This window comes from Aptenodytes forsteri, unplaced genomic scaffold, assembly GCF_000699145.1.
Source record: "Aptenodytes forsteri isolate BGI_AS27 unplaced genomic scaffold, ASM69914v1 Scaffold270, whole genome shotgun sequence".
NCBI classification, from domain to species: Eukaryota; Metazoa; Chordata; class Aves; order Sphenisciformes; family Spheniscidae; genus Aptenodytes; species Aptenodytes forsteri.
This window is the reverse complement of record NW_008794631.1, coordinates 279510-294771: the sequence shown is the minus strand read 5'-3', so window position 1 is coordinate 294771 and position 15262 is coordinate 279510. Positions and strand designations below refer to the sequence as shown.

Sequence of the window (15262 nt, the reverse complement as noted above, 5' to 3'; positions counted from 1 at the left end):
TACAGTGACACTTCAGTACTCCAAAAATAAGTTGATAATGATCTGATATTCATTCTAGATCTATAAAAAATAGCAATCATAATTTTTGCTTCCAGTAAACAAGATCACTAAATTACTAAACAGACAAAAAAAATTCACAGCACCAGAATTTTATGCTAGCTTATACAATACCCAACGCATATAGTATTAAGTTGATATATTACATTACACATAAAATATCACCTTTTTAACTCAGCAGCAATTTGATGAATATAAACTAGTTTCTCCTCTGTGGTAGCACTTGCTTAAAACAGCATTTTTTCCCCCAAATATTAACATACTAAAACTAAAGCAAGATATTTCTCTTAGCCAATTATTAGTTCATATCGCAGGACTTATGATTAACATTTCAGTTTCATGTGATCAGTCACATCAACCGGACCAGCTTACAGTAGCCACTAGACCCAAAAATCAAAGCCACAGTCAGTGCTTTAGTTCCTTAACCCATGAACTGCAGGGGCCACAAGCGTAAAGGGAGCGGCTAAAATGCATCTCTGTGCGGAAAAGCAACAGTCTAAATGAGAGCCACCCACATGATGGAGATGCTCTGTTAGGAACCTCATCTTGCAAGTAATTGATCCAAAATACACTGCAAATTCAAAATCTGAAAATAAAACTACTACAAGATTTAAGAAACTAATGACTAGTCATACAGGATATCTAGATTTTCTTAAAAAAAAATTATCTCCTGGTTGGTTTAATAACTCAAAAAGTATAGTATCTAGTATGTACTATATGGCAGAACTTACCCATCGCAGACTTCTTTTATTATGGAGGACAGTGGCTTTTTCTGGTTAAGGAAAAAAGAAAGAAAAAAAAAATCACCGAATTGGAACAGCCCTGAGCTCTTAAAATACGATTCCAAAGCCACTAACTGCAAAGAACAAAACAAGTTAGTAGTATTTCATTTTTTTGTTTAATATCAAGCTTGATAGGACCCAAAAATTTTCTGCTGTTTTGGTCTGATAATCTATAAAGACAGTAATTCTACACATATGCATGGTGACATTATCAGTCCTTTTTGTCAACGTTAACCCATACAGCACCAACTCAGCTTCGCAACTGAGAAATCAAAGGGTCTTTTGTGTACACTGCATCTCATTACCCAGCAGAAACAGAAGATTTAGATATCAACATGAGCGTTTTTCAGGAATGACATCTGAAGCAAGATGACAGTCAATATTTTTAAGCTTCCTTTTGTCTCTTTCAGATATGGTCATATGATGACAGTAACCCTCTCTCCTAAGTACACATATGCAGGTTCCCCTCTGATAAAACACCAGCTGGAAGGTGTTAAGATCCCAGATGTATCAGTTCTGCTTTGTTCTCTACATCTGCAAGCCCGAGCATTTGGACTGACTGAAAACGACTCTGTTGCTTTGGGTCCCAAAATAGAAGGAACAGCCTAGCCTGGTGATGTTGCAACGCTCTGAATGTTGTTACAGACACAGGGTGCACACACAAGTGTTTTTAGAAGATTGTTGGCTAAAAGAAAATGCATCTTTATAGATGCAACATAGATGAAGTTGCACGGCAAAAAGAAACAGACCAAATTTCACTTTTGGGTGACTACTGAGCCTTTTTTCTCCAATACTGGATGACCACACAATGTCACACAGATCTGTTGCTTCATGAAAATTCCCCAAATCACCTGAACAGCACAGGAGCCTCCTCTCTATTTATTTCAATAATCCCAGTTCACTGAATTCTTAAAAAGCAAACAAAACAACCAAAAACCAAAAAACACACCATACAACAACCCATAAACCAACACTTGCCAAAAGAAGTAGTCTCCCCTTAGTGTTTATGGAAAAGTGATTAGGCTAAAAGTAACTCAGTAGCAGGCTGCATAGTGGGGAGAGAGAATTATTTTTGTCTTGGATTTGTTTTCTGAACTGCGTCATTGCACAGACAGAAGACCAGAGACGGGAATCCCTCATCGGGTCAGATTCAGGGAAGGTTTTGTTATTCCAACAGCCAAGTCAACTAAGCCAGTTTATAAACAGAGAAAAGTGTAACACAAGATCATTTTAATCAAACATGAATAAAAGCATCTGCTGAAAGGATCCTGTCCCCCCCTTGCCATACCCTCTCAGTCCTTGGTTTCCCATCCTTCCTCTTTCACTGCCATTACTATTTTCACATGAACATCCAGATGAGCCACATCAGGGAACATGACCAAACTAAAAATTGGCCCAGTAAAAAGGAAAGAAATAGTTTTCATCTGGATGGCCTCATCTGACTTCCTATGTACCTAAATGACTAGCAAATACTGGCACATGGGAGAAGAGGCAAGAAGCGTGAAACTGCTCCCTTCTGCAGCAGCCAACACGTCCCTTCTCCACAGCAGCTTTTCTCCGTTGTGCTGGCTCAGCTGTTTGCATAGCCATAGCCAGGCTGCAAAGCAGATCACACAGGAAAGAAAGAGAGTGGTTTCTTCCCCACAGTTTTTTAGCCTGACCAGTTCCTCAGTCTGAATTAGTGTCATTTATGTGTGGCTGCTTTGACCTGCTGTCCTCCTCCATGAGGGGTTTTGTAGCTTCTGCAATCCTGTGAAAGCAATCCCTTCTTCCAACTGGTCTCTTCCCTCTATCCTTCCCCAAAAGATAAAACCCCATTTTTCAGGAGAGATAGAGGGGAAGAGGGAGGAGCCAAGTTTGTCTGGAGTGGGATAATGCCAGTTTGCCATCCAGCACATGTGTGCCAGGCTGTGGGTGAGCTGCTGCCAAGCAGAGAGTACAGCTCTGCACGCTGCCTCCCCTTCTCTCCTCAGGATGCTACTGCAGGTCCTGCTCCTATATTTCCCTATTGTGACAAAATTTGTATCTCGGATATTAATTCCTTTTACAAAAGTTAACTGATATCAGCTAACAGATTGAATACAATGGAGAACAAAAAGAGTAACTGCCTCTCCTCCCCATTATTTCTCACAGGAACTATAGCTTCCCATTGGAAACTTTGACAAAAAGACACTTTAACAACCCAACCTGGCAATAACATAAACACTGGGAAGGCTGTATACAATTACTTTCCAAATCATTATTTTGGTACTTCTAAGTCCTCTACACCATTAGCTTTTATGTCCTTTCTCAATCCTACTCACCTCCTTCCCCCTTTTCCTATTCTGTACCACTTTTGCATTATTATATGACATTATTTGAAATGAAAAACTTGAAACAAAAAAAACCCAAGCAACAAATCAGCTAGATTAGTTGAAATTACTAAATTTATAAAATTGATTAGACACTTAAAGGAAAACAAAATGGGTCTTCAATAATAAAAATTATTAATACAGCCAGCCTTTCACGGTACTGCTTTGTCCTCCTGTGGTACTATTGCTACAACACTAAAGTGACTAAGTACAACTCAGTTATCAGCAACAGGATGAAAAAAAGTGGAATTCTCCTGGGATAGAAAGTTTGCAATTAGTAATTTGATAGCATTAGAGTGAGGTTTACAAATTAATAAATGTAAAATAAATACCACTGCAATCCTAATAAGCTGCTGATCCTGATCATCCCTTGGGCTGCACCCCCTCTACATATAAGTCTCCAGACAAAATACTTTCCCCTTCCCTATCAAGCAGATAAATTGTCACCCGCACCCTGTTCACATCTGTAAGCGGGATGTCACTGAAAGCAGGCGAGGGCTGCCACGACTCCCTCTGTGCAATCGCTCTGGAGGGGTCTGGTAAGCGCGGGCTGCAGGAAGGCTCTGGCAGGCGGCACGCCGATCGGGCAGCGGCAGCACTCCTGCTGCTTTGCCAGTGCACGGCCAGGCCTCCCTGCCAACAAAACCCTTATTTGCTCTGGAAGTGAGAGGCAGGCGAGCGACCAGCTCCCGCAGCCCCTTCCCAGCCAGCTCGCAGTCGTGTCCAGTACCCCTTCGTAGTCCTGCTACTGAAGGCTGTAAGAGACATATCTATGCTTAGATAACAGCGACAGGACATGACTGTTTACTGTATGCATAGGAATGTAGCAGTACTAGAAGACAAAAGTGAGCTATTATATTTTTTTTCCTTTTTGAACCACGAAAGATGAGGTAAAAGCCTATTTCCATTCTCTGCAGTGTAAATCCGCTCTACAGGCCATTCAAAGACACTTTTTTTTGCCTGGCTGTAAGCATTTGCCTGACATTGAAGAGAATGGACTTGATGTTTTTGTTATTTTAATCTTCATAAAATTATGTTTATGGAAATTTACATAGTATCTTTGCTGCATTTACAGTTCTGAAAAGTCAAATTCACCTTATTAGTCAATGTACTTCAAAGAATTCCTTATAATCAGATAGTCCAAAAATATTTCAAAGTTTTTCCTTCATCGAAATGAGTATTTTGCGCTAGTGCATTTTAGTTTTGGTTTTTTGCCTCTATGTCCTCCCCTACACTAGCAAAAATGAAGTGTGCTTTTACACATGGTGAGATGCTCATTTAAAGCTCTAAGAAGATCAGGCTGTAGCTTTAATGCATGAAATAACTCAGATCAAAGTAAATCTTATGCTCCCTACACGAGATAACCCCTTCAGCTAACATATCACAGCCGTCTGCGCTGAATGCATGGGTTAGTATAAAAGTATCTTCCTAGGGTAGGTATTAAATTGTTATCTGAAATCCAGTGGGAAACGATAATGAGGCATTATGGCCTTGCAACTTATTGATCTGCACACATGGGGAGAATCCTGCCATTGACACCAAGCATAGGCAGCACTAGAGCTGACATGAATTTACACACCCAATAAAGCTTTATCTGCATTGACTGGTTAGTACAGGTGTCTAAGACGCTGGCTAAGTGCAGCCCTAGTGATGTCTAAGACGCTGGCTAAGTGCAGCCCTAATGACATCCACCATGCAGTAATACCTAGTCACCACTTCTGTGCTCACCTGCATATGTCTCAGGCCATGTCTCCAGCTTTCGTGTGCTAAGATGCTCACAGATCCCTAACTTAGTCTTCTTGAGTACCTGCCCTTGCTACTTGTGCAATATTTTGTAGCCCTTCTAAAGTAACTTGCACAACACAGACTGAGATTTCCCATTCCAATTTCCTCACCAGTTTCATCCTTTCATGCCTACACCTTGGGCTCCCCATAGAGGTAACCAGTCACCAGGAAGCACTAAGCACAGGCATGCAAGAGTGTAGGCTGGGTGAGTCCAGGCCACTGTTTTGTTCCAGGGAAATTGTGGGATAAGCAAAAGAAAGCTAAGAACATTCAGTACGCCAGTGCTGACCAAGCCCCAGGTCCAGTTCAAGCCACCAGTACACTAACCTGGGTTTAAAGCACTTCCAAATGAAATAGCAAGCGTATGTGCATGTTTTAACTGTAAAGAGGACAGAAGCCTAAATCTGGGTAGAAACCTGTGTTATACGTACAGTTCAGATATACTTTGTCCTATACCAGGGAATTGTAGATAGGTTTCTTTTAGGCCAAGGTTGAATATCTTTCCTTTTCGAACGACTAGCAGCGATTCATTGCTTTTTCTTTTTCCGGGGTTTATTTTTGTTTGGGGTTGTTTTTTTTTTGGACAATGATTGGGATATCACTTTCCCTGGCTGACACCTTTTAATCACAGAAGTAACAAGAAAACCCTTAACCCTTGCTGTCGTTAAACCTATCACAGAAAAACAGCAGATGCAGCACATCTGTTAGTGGAAAACACTCAGCATTAAAAAAAAAAGTTCTGTTGCTGATCTGTGCATCTGTCAAAAAACAGAATCTCAAGCCAGTAAATACACCATTCTGTCTATAATTAATGCTACCATTCTACTAACAAATCTTTTAGTGCAAAAGTCATTTTTATGGCTATTAAAAAACAGAAAAACACCTCTTTTCACAATCAGTGGAAGCTTCATCTGTTACTGTCATACACCAGAGGCTACAGAAACAGAAGCAGGACTGTCCAGCGGCAAACACCAGATGCCAGGACACCTGGGTCCTTGACTCACTACTTTGCCACTGGTTTCTCATGATGTAAGAGGCAAGGTCTTCTCCTGTAAGGAGGAGGTACTGGAGAGCTTTGGGCTTCAGCCTCCTCAACCTGCTCTGAACCACTTTGGGAATCAACTCTATCCATTCACTACAATGGGGTATTAGTGAGACCAGACTTGTTAATTAGGCATCAGGCATGGGTAAAAGATGGAGAAGAGGATTTCCCCAACTCAGGGGAGCACCAGAGGAAGTGAATATGTGAAGAACAGGGACACCCCAACACTGCAGTAACAGAGACCATAAAACCCAGCCAAGGCCAGGTCAAGACCACACGGTTGTGTCGGTGCAGCAACACAACCCAAGGCAGGAAACATTCGCACCCGGAGCCGACAGGCAAAACCCTCAACAAGTGCAGCCTGCTGATGGGAGAGAGCTTTAGTGGCTCAGTTCACAGCCCTTGAGGTGGCAGTTTTAACGTGTCAGTAGAAACACTTCGGTATAAATATAGCAGCAGGGGTTCTGCAGAGCACACGACTTGGGGAAACCCAGGTGTTCATGTCCTCTTCCCCTTCACTCTCAGCTGCAGCTTCCTCAGTTACTCCCTTCCCTCCCCCAAAGACACCCTCACACCTAAATCTGCATTTCACCAGATCTAAGCATTGCCCCACAGATCATATGTTTAGGATGTTAAAGTGATTGTACAACACGGAAGCAATGAAACATATTATTAAAAAAAAAAAAAACAAAAAACCAACAACAACAAAACAACAGAATTTTACAGAAACTTCTTACTCCTCATCTAGTGTCCTAACAAGCCATAACATTCCCCGTTTCCTCAAGTACTTCGCAAATAGGGACGCCAAAAACTCCCAGTCAAGAGTACTGGAGAGTTATAAAACACCTAGGGACCTACAGCTGTTGATTACAGCATGTTTGCGTGCAACATACTTGTACCACGTATTTAAAAATACAGTTTAAAATGCAAAGCAGGGCTTTAAGATGTGGTTCTTCATACAACCACTTTATTAGGTGAGCATACCTTTGAAAACTGAACGAAGAAACCCCAAACCCAGAGCTCATGACTGACACACTGCTGACCTACCAGGGTAAAAAAGTCTCTACGTGAAGGCACAAAAAAATTTATACCGTGGGATTTTTAGTATTACTCTTTTGTACTACAATCTTGGAGCTCTATAAGGTGAACATAATTGAATCAAAGTGCGCCTGGATACTCCAGCTAGCCAGAATGTGGATGAAGTACCTTGTAATTACTTCATTGGTGCATAACTCCAGGAATCTCATCATTACACATTTCCTTTAAATATAGCAGAATTAAGTTTTAAGAGATGAGACTCCTGCTGTTTCTTAAAAAAATTTGCGGATGCAACAATCTTAGTCATGTTCAGCCTTCATCTTGAAAATGCCATCAGTTGCAGGCAGCAAAATTCAGGCTCCAATGGGGAGGTTCTGGCTAGCACTATGGGGCTAACAAAATCAGAGCCAGAAAAAAAAAGAAAAAACCACACACCAAAACCCAAGGAGAGAATTAATAAAGTGTTTCATCTATTTCCTAAAATATTATTTCCTGAACATCCTTTATGTTGGAGATCAGGAACTCTGGGACACTATTTCTGCAGGATCTCAAGTGTCTCCTGGCTCTATTTCCACTTCTATAAAAAAATATTTAACTCTCTACTGCATTTAACTAATGTTTCCTAACGTAGAAGACAGCACCAAGCAGAAAGCATAGACAGCATCCATTAGACTGTAACTCACTAAATATTTCTATTTCTTTTTTCCCCCCATTTCTTTTACAATTTCTAACCCTTCTCCACAGCTATTGCCTCTTCAATCTATTAAGCTTTGCTGCAGACTCTGTATTCAACGGTATAAGACGAAGTTTTTATGTATTTTTCAGTGATGAGGTCCCAGCCACACACCACAGGACGTCAGTTTGCAGCCTTGAAAGACTCCAACCAATCAGTGGGAATGTGGCTTTGGACAAGCCAGACTATTAAAACTTAACATGTGATAACAACATTGCCCTTTTATCCAGGATGTCTGGCTGCCACCACAGCAAAGAACTGGAGCTCTAACGATAACTACTCAAACCCCACAGTCCTGTAAGAAAAGAAATGATCTTTCTCGACACTCATTGCAATTAACGATTAGTTCATTATATGTGTGTTAGTGCACTGAATTATATCCAATGCATTAAAACATCTGCATTATTTTTTCCAAGGTTATTCTTGTTGCTGAACAGCTTTTTTTTTTTTAAATTCAAGACCTTTCATTAGTCCAACGAAGAAAATGGCACATTGAGTTAGTGGATATGAATGTCTTACCAGTTCTATTAATAAACCCTGATGGTAACAAAACTGAAAGGATTAAAAAAATGTTAAATATTTTCTCTATTTTTATATGCTGGTTAGTATCTGCTTTATGAACAGTTTCATCTTTGGTTTTGTGAAGTTGAAATACTGACAGGTACAACAAGGAGCAATAAAACTCATTAAATCATTGTTAGCATCTGTTTAACACCTAGAAGTTGATTTTAAACAAGCCCTACCTTTAGCAAAGTGGCTTAAGCTAGCCGAGTGTTTTTCAATCTTTCTGAAAAGGCAGCCACCTTTTGGCTCATCTATCTTCAGGTAAGCTTCCCATCAGCAGCAACCAAGGTCCTCCTTCAGAATGGCTGAGATACAGCTGCAGTGGGCAGCCTCAAGCACTAACTCCCTTCTCCAACCTGACAGAAAGGAGCTGCTGCTAGCACATCCAGGCAGGGAACACTTTTATAAGATTCCACTGCCCCCCCGAGCTGCTTCCTAGTCCTCTATCTTCAAGAAACTGAGATCTTGCCAGCTGTTAAAGGCACTGACATTTTCCTTAAATGTTTAAATACTTTAAACTCATGATGTGCAATAACATTGGAAATATTCACAACATTCATATCAGAAAGCATCAGTAGCTCCAGCTACTGCAATACTATTATACTTTTTGGATAAGAGTTCATGTAACTTTGCAGTTTTGTGGGAAGGAAGTAAAAGCCACTTTACTCCTTCATCCCCTCAGCACTAAACCCCTTGGGTTTGAGGGAGCCAGAGCCTGGAGCCCGAACCAAGCACAGGGAGCGACACTTCACGGTACTGTACCACAGCCTCTGGTACAGAGAGACATTGATATCCCTTTCTTCTTCACCACTTGAACGATGCTGGTGCTCACTAGTATTGCATACATTTAGACTTGTGATGCTCGGATTGTATTGGTATACTGCTATTAGTAGTGACAGCACTTGCAGAAACTACAGCTATTCTTAGTCCACACACATGGCAGAAGTGATATGCCACTTTCTTTCCTCTAATTAAGCATTTCACAATCCCTTTTGAACCACGTTTCTCCCCTCAGTTTGAGAAACACTGCACTAAACCAATTAACAATCCCCAAGGGTCCAGATTTAGGTCTGAAACCCAAAATAATTTGAAAGTTCCCTTTTAAAAAAAAAATCTTACTGGTTTCCTTTTAATATGCAGTGAAGTACAATGACTTCTCTGAAGGAAAAAAAACACCAGTTAAAATGACATTTATAGCATACACAGGCAGAAGAGAAGAGACAACTTGAAAGACACTTAAAATATAAACTTGCTGACTAAATCTAAACCTTAGAGAAAGCATTAATGTGAAGCAGCCCATGGTTCCTCCCATGTGCTGCACTGCACTGTATTAACATGAAATTGTCATTTCACAGTGCTCCTGTAAATTTTGCCCCCTGTACCAGATTTGTGCTTTGAAAAGCAAAACACAGCTTTTTTTTTTTTTCTTCTTTTTCTTTGGCTAATGTAAAGATTCACATCTGCTAATTTAATCTATATTTAATGATCTGGTAGATAAAAGTAAATCTGGAGGAAGAGACTATACAGCCAGGTTTAATTACAAACCATTCCTTTCTTTAGGAACAGTGTTTACCTCCAACAGTGAGGAAGTTCATCCCCAACTTTAAAGAAAACTGATTTTAGTACAACTTGTGTTAACATGCAAGAGTGGATTTGAATGAGATAAGCTAAAATAGTTATTGTCCCCAAATATCCATCTTGTGCCTCTCCTGGAAGCTGCTTCCCCTGCAGCAGGCACAGTGAAGCTGTAAATCCACAGAACAAAGTATCCAGGTAACCTGAAACCAGCACTGGCTTACCTAATATAATTTGTGCTGTAAAAAAAAAAAAAAAACCAACAGTTGAGAATGAGTTCTACGTAATGGGCAGAAATTAAACCATGCAAATTTCCATCTGAACACAAGAAATAACATCCTTTTACAAAATGTCTATTTCAGGGACAAATAAGAGAAGACATGAAGGATTAGACAACATCCCAGTTCACCTGTACAGAGCCCGTGTGGCCCTACTCTTAACATCTTCCAGAATAATCAGACAGAACATTGGGAGAAGAAGGTAACAGGCAGTCAGCATCTACCATTCGTTTCTTCCCCAGACTGCACCCCTAAAAAGTCCACAAAAAGATCCCCATGCAAATTCAGACACCAACCCATTTCCACTCCTCCCCTTACATGACAGGAAGACTTAAAAGTGGAAAATCATCCCTATACCCAGCTCTTAAAGTCATAATCAAATCTTTTAATTAAAAATTAATTTTGACCACAGTACTAATATTGCCAGTAGGGATCTATGCGGGGGAGGGGGGAGAGTCTAGATGTTATTTTTCAAATTTTTAATTGAGGAAAATGATGGAAATGAGGGGAAACCCAAGTGAAAAACCCCAAGTATTCTGGAAGAAAGTAGCTGAATTCAGTCAAGTCCATCTCTCAAGGAGAAAGCAGAAAGGTACATTAGCTTGTACATGCTTTAAAATCAGCTTTAATGCATACAGGCAACAGCCAGTTGCTAGTTTTACTGCAATTTAGTTAGTCCCCACCTGGTAAGAGAGGGCAGTAAATTATATGCAGTTTTGCCCTCCTTGTGTAAAGCAACTTTCCAGGGAAAAAAAAAAATTTGTAAAACTGACGTCAAATAGTACATTTCAATGAATGAGAAGAAAGGTTAAGGACAGAGGCTCGTTCTGAAAAGCACTTAATTATATATTAATTGTGCAGGCAAAGAGTCTCTAACTCAGTGAGACTAGTTTTGTGTGATTAAAGTTAAGACCACCATTGATGAACCCAGGTTGACAAACCTACAGAAACGTAGTGAGAAGCATCAACTAGAAAAAGCTCTATGCCTCATGAAGTCCAGGTTGTCATAAGTCATGTGCCTGAAGAGAAGGTTTTTAATGTAAAGTTGAACAACACTTGGTGGAAAAAATACTCATGAGCTCTTTTCAGGTCCAACACCTTCCAGTACACCATTGTCAATCACTGTGGTTTCACAATGACATTTCCTCGTTTTGAAAATATTTTATTCTCTTCATTGCTAAGCAAAATATACATATACACAGCAGGTGAATTGGGATACTGTGCAACTGAATATAAATAAATGCTACCAAGTGTATACAACAAGCAACCTAAAAGAAAAAAAAACCCAGATCTTCCTCTGATCTCTTATATGGTATTTGTACTTCAATATTTGGAATAGCCTCAGTACCCTAGAAGATAAAGAACTTGTGTCATGCTACAGTGAGGTTTTTTTGTTGTTCTTTTTAAAGTAATAATACAGTGCTGTTCTTTTAAATACTGGGGTTTTTTGCTGGTAAGGGATCAGAGAGGGAAGAAACTGGTAAGGCAAAGTTTTTAGGATTTTCTGAATATATGTCAAATGGTGCTTGAATGAGCAGATCCCACCTGGGAGACAGGCACTGGCCTGGTCAATGGGCAAGTCATTTCTCTTTTCTGCCTTCCTTTTCCCACCTCCCCTTTATCATCTCCGACAGCTAGCCATCTGAGGTATGAATCATCTCCTCCACTACAGTTCTTTAACTAAATAGATGTTTTAAAGGAAACAGATTGGGGGAAAGTTAACATTAAGTGAACCAAAGGCAGAGCTGTACGTTTAGAAGCATGTATCACCCTCTATGTTTTCAGGGCTCACTCCCACATTGCTGCCATCCCCAACCAAGGCAAACGTGCAGGTTTGTGTGTATGGGTAGGTCCTGCACCTGGGTCGGGGCAACCCCCGGGATCAATACAGGCTGGGGGATGAAGGGATTGAGAGCAGCCCTGCCGAGAAGGACTTGGGGGTACTGGTGGATGAAAAGCTGGACATGAGCCAGCAATGTGCGCTCGCAGCCCAGAAGGCCAATCGTATCCTGGGCTGCATCAAAAGAAGCGTGGCCAGCAGGTCGAGGGAGGTGATTCTGCCCCTCTACTCTGCTCTGGTGAGACCCCACCTGCAGTACTGCGTCCAGCTCTGGAGCCCTCAGCATAAGAAAGACACGGACCTGTTGGAGCGGGTCCAGAAGAGGGACACGAAAATGAGGGGGATGGAACACCTCTCCTGTGAAGAAAGGCTGAGAGAGTTGGGGTTGTTCAGCCTGGAGAAGAGAAGGCTTTGGGGAGACCTTATTGCAGCCTTTCAGTACTTAAAGGGGGCTTATAAGAAAGATGGGGACAGACTTTTTAGTAGGGCTTGTTGCGAAAGGACAAGGGGTAGTGGTAATGGTTTTAAACTAAAAGAGGGTAGATTTAGACTAGATAAGGAAGAAAATTTTTTACGCTGAGGGTGGTGAAACACTGGCACAGGTTGCCCAGAGACATGGTGGATGCCCCATCCCTGAAAACATTCCAGGTCAGGTTGGACGGGGCTCTGAGCAACCTGATTTAGTTGAAGATGTCCCTGCTCATTGCAGGGGGGGTTGGACTAGATGACCTTTAAAGGTCCTTTCCAACCCAAATTATTCTATCATTCTATGGTATTAGGCAGGGATGTTTCTTTCCCATCTTCATTTCTTGCCACCACACCTGTATTTTCCATGTCAGAAAGGTGAGGGATGAGACCCTCAACCTTCATTCCCCCATTTTCCCCTGCATCAGGAGAAGGCTGCTGTTAGCTTTCTCCCTTTCAACCTTGTTTTCCCTTCTCTTCTTCCTCCCCATAAACTGGTATGAAGAAGCTTGCACACAACTTGGCAGGCTGGGTTGGAAAAGTTCTACCCAACATAAGTCAGCATTGATCTTTCTTGTCCCCTCTAATTCTTATATAATAAAGATAAAAACAAGGTTCCAGGACAGTGAGCTAATATTTCAGATAAGGTACGAGTTTTTTTGGAGAGTTACTTTAAGCCCTGTTGTGAATTAAAAACAATCATTTTGGTATTATTTTACTGCTGCTTGGAAGGCGACTGCATTTTATTTGTTCATTTTTGTCCCCACTGTACTTGGTAGCAATAACCTGCTGTTCATCATGACTAGCATGCACCTTTCCTTGAACACAGTGTGCACAGTGTCTACCATTTGTTATATAAGAAGAAAAAAGTAAAACATTCTTCACTCCAGAAGGCAAGAGATTTGTATCTCTAGATATATGCTTACTAAAAAATTTCAGCAAATTAAAATGGATAAGCTTGGCAGGTCTGGAAATCAAACCATAAAGTGCTAAACACTTGGGAACTCCCCTTTCCTCTAAAGGGGCTTTCAATGTGCCCGAAAAACATACTGCTGTTATTCCAGCCACCCTCTAGTACCATGTTTCCCCAAAGTTCACGCAGGACTTTCCCAGGCATATGCCACAGAAGGGTTAACTAGAAGTGAAACTGATTGCACTGCATGAAGAAATTAGGATCCCATTTCAGTAAAACATTTTCAGCATGAATTCCAATTTTCTCCTCTCCAATAGAACTTTATCATGTACTTGGTCCCCAGATACACTAGGGTCTAAAGCACATTATTAAACGCTTTCCTTCCCTCTGAATACTATTTACAGAAATAATAATTATTCTGAACAGGTAACATGCTGTACGATTTCAAAACATTATGGGTAAGCTGTTAAATATTAAAGATGTTGCTTTTAATATTAATGCACATGCCACAAAAAAACCCAATCTCAGCGAAGTCCGGAACATAAAACATGGCACTTGTGTAACTTGATTTGGTTTGTTTCTCCCCCCGCCCCACAACTTCCTACAAAGAGTCTTTAATTCATAATTTTGAATTTTTTAGCTTCTGCACACTGCCTCAAATCAGTCCATGGGGCCACCGCATTAGAAATAACCAGCTAAACAGGACAAGCCCTGAGATTCCTGTATGGAACAGCAAAGATCCTCCTGCTCACAGTGCACCACTAGTTAAGTTCCAAAAATCTGCACTTGCTGCAGCCATTCAGTATGATCATACTCCAAATGCGAAGCACTGACTAAAAATTTGAAAAGACTTTCCACCCAGAGGTAACAACATTACCGCAATTTTACAGTTGAACAAACTAAGGCACGAAAGTGTTAAGTGGGTCACACAAGCAGTAAATGCCTTATTTAAGCAGCTGTTTAAAAAGAAAAAGCAAATCAAAAAACCAGCTAAACACATCAAAAACATTAAGCAGTAAGAGAGGAAGAGGGTTACACCCCTTATAAAAAACACCTTCTACCACACACGCACTCACAGAAACATACGTGTGCGTCTAAGTAAACATAAATGCAGAGACACACATACGCAGAGAAGAACTTATTTACGCACAGGGCCGGCCGAGCACACGTACACAGGCACTTACTTGATCTATTTCCATTAACTTGGGGAAGGCACCTGGCCATTCGATCGCCACCTTCACTATATCAGCAGGAGGGGGCATTGCGACGCTGCTGTTCTTCGGAGCCAGTAAAATTGGACACTAAATACTGCAGAGAGTGTCTCTCATTCACACCTGCAGGGAGGAAAAAAAAAAATAAAAAATACAGCAGTTCAGACAGAACTCCAGCACTGCCGCTTCGTCTCCTACATTTTGCCTGGCTGGGCAGGGTGGATGAAAACGTATGTGTGTAAGTATGTGCAAGAGCAGAAGAATGGCACATATTACAGAAGCAAACACAGGACACAACGCCACAACACACTGCACAGCTCGACAGTCTGTTAGAAAGATGGCTGAAGCACTGAAATGTACAGTGAATAATAGGCATGCATTAGGTTTCAATAGAGAAACTATTTTTAAATATTATTAAATATGCTGGTGGGGAAAAGCGACAAACTAGAGGAAGCTCCTGTTACAGTGTCACTCCTGGAGTCCCAGGGAACGTGACCGAAGCGGTTAAAGCTGGCGCTCCAGGAGAAGAGATTGCCCAGGAAGTTATGGCCAGGAAACACTGTTTCTTTTAACTATAGCAATGATCTTCTGGGTGTTCACAAATAGATCACCGCACTATAGCAACCAG

General features: G+C 41.0%; 1 protein-coding gene across 1 annotated transcript in view; it reads right to left on the bottom strand.

Annotated features, from left to right (window-relative positions):
* LOC103894162 (engulfment and cell motility protein 1) overlaps window positions 1-14689 on the bottom strand; it is a 160075-nt gene extending 145386 nt beyond the window's left edge. Inside the window, exons 1-2 of the mRNA XM_009273495.1 lie at window positions 14608-14689; window positions 789-829 (exon numbers count right to left, since the gene is read on the bottom strand). Coding sequence (XP_009271770.1) covers window positions 789-829; window positions 14608-14685 — 119 coding nt within the window. The 5' untranslated portion in view covers window positions 14686-14689. The remainder of the gene's footprint in view (window positions 1-788; window positions 830-14607) is intronic.
* Between the last annotated feature and the right edge of the window lie 573 nt (window positions 14690-15262).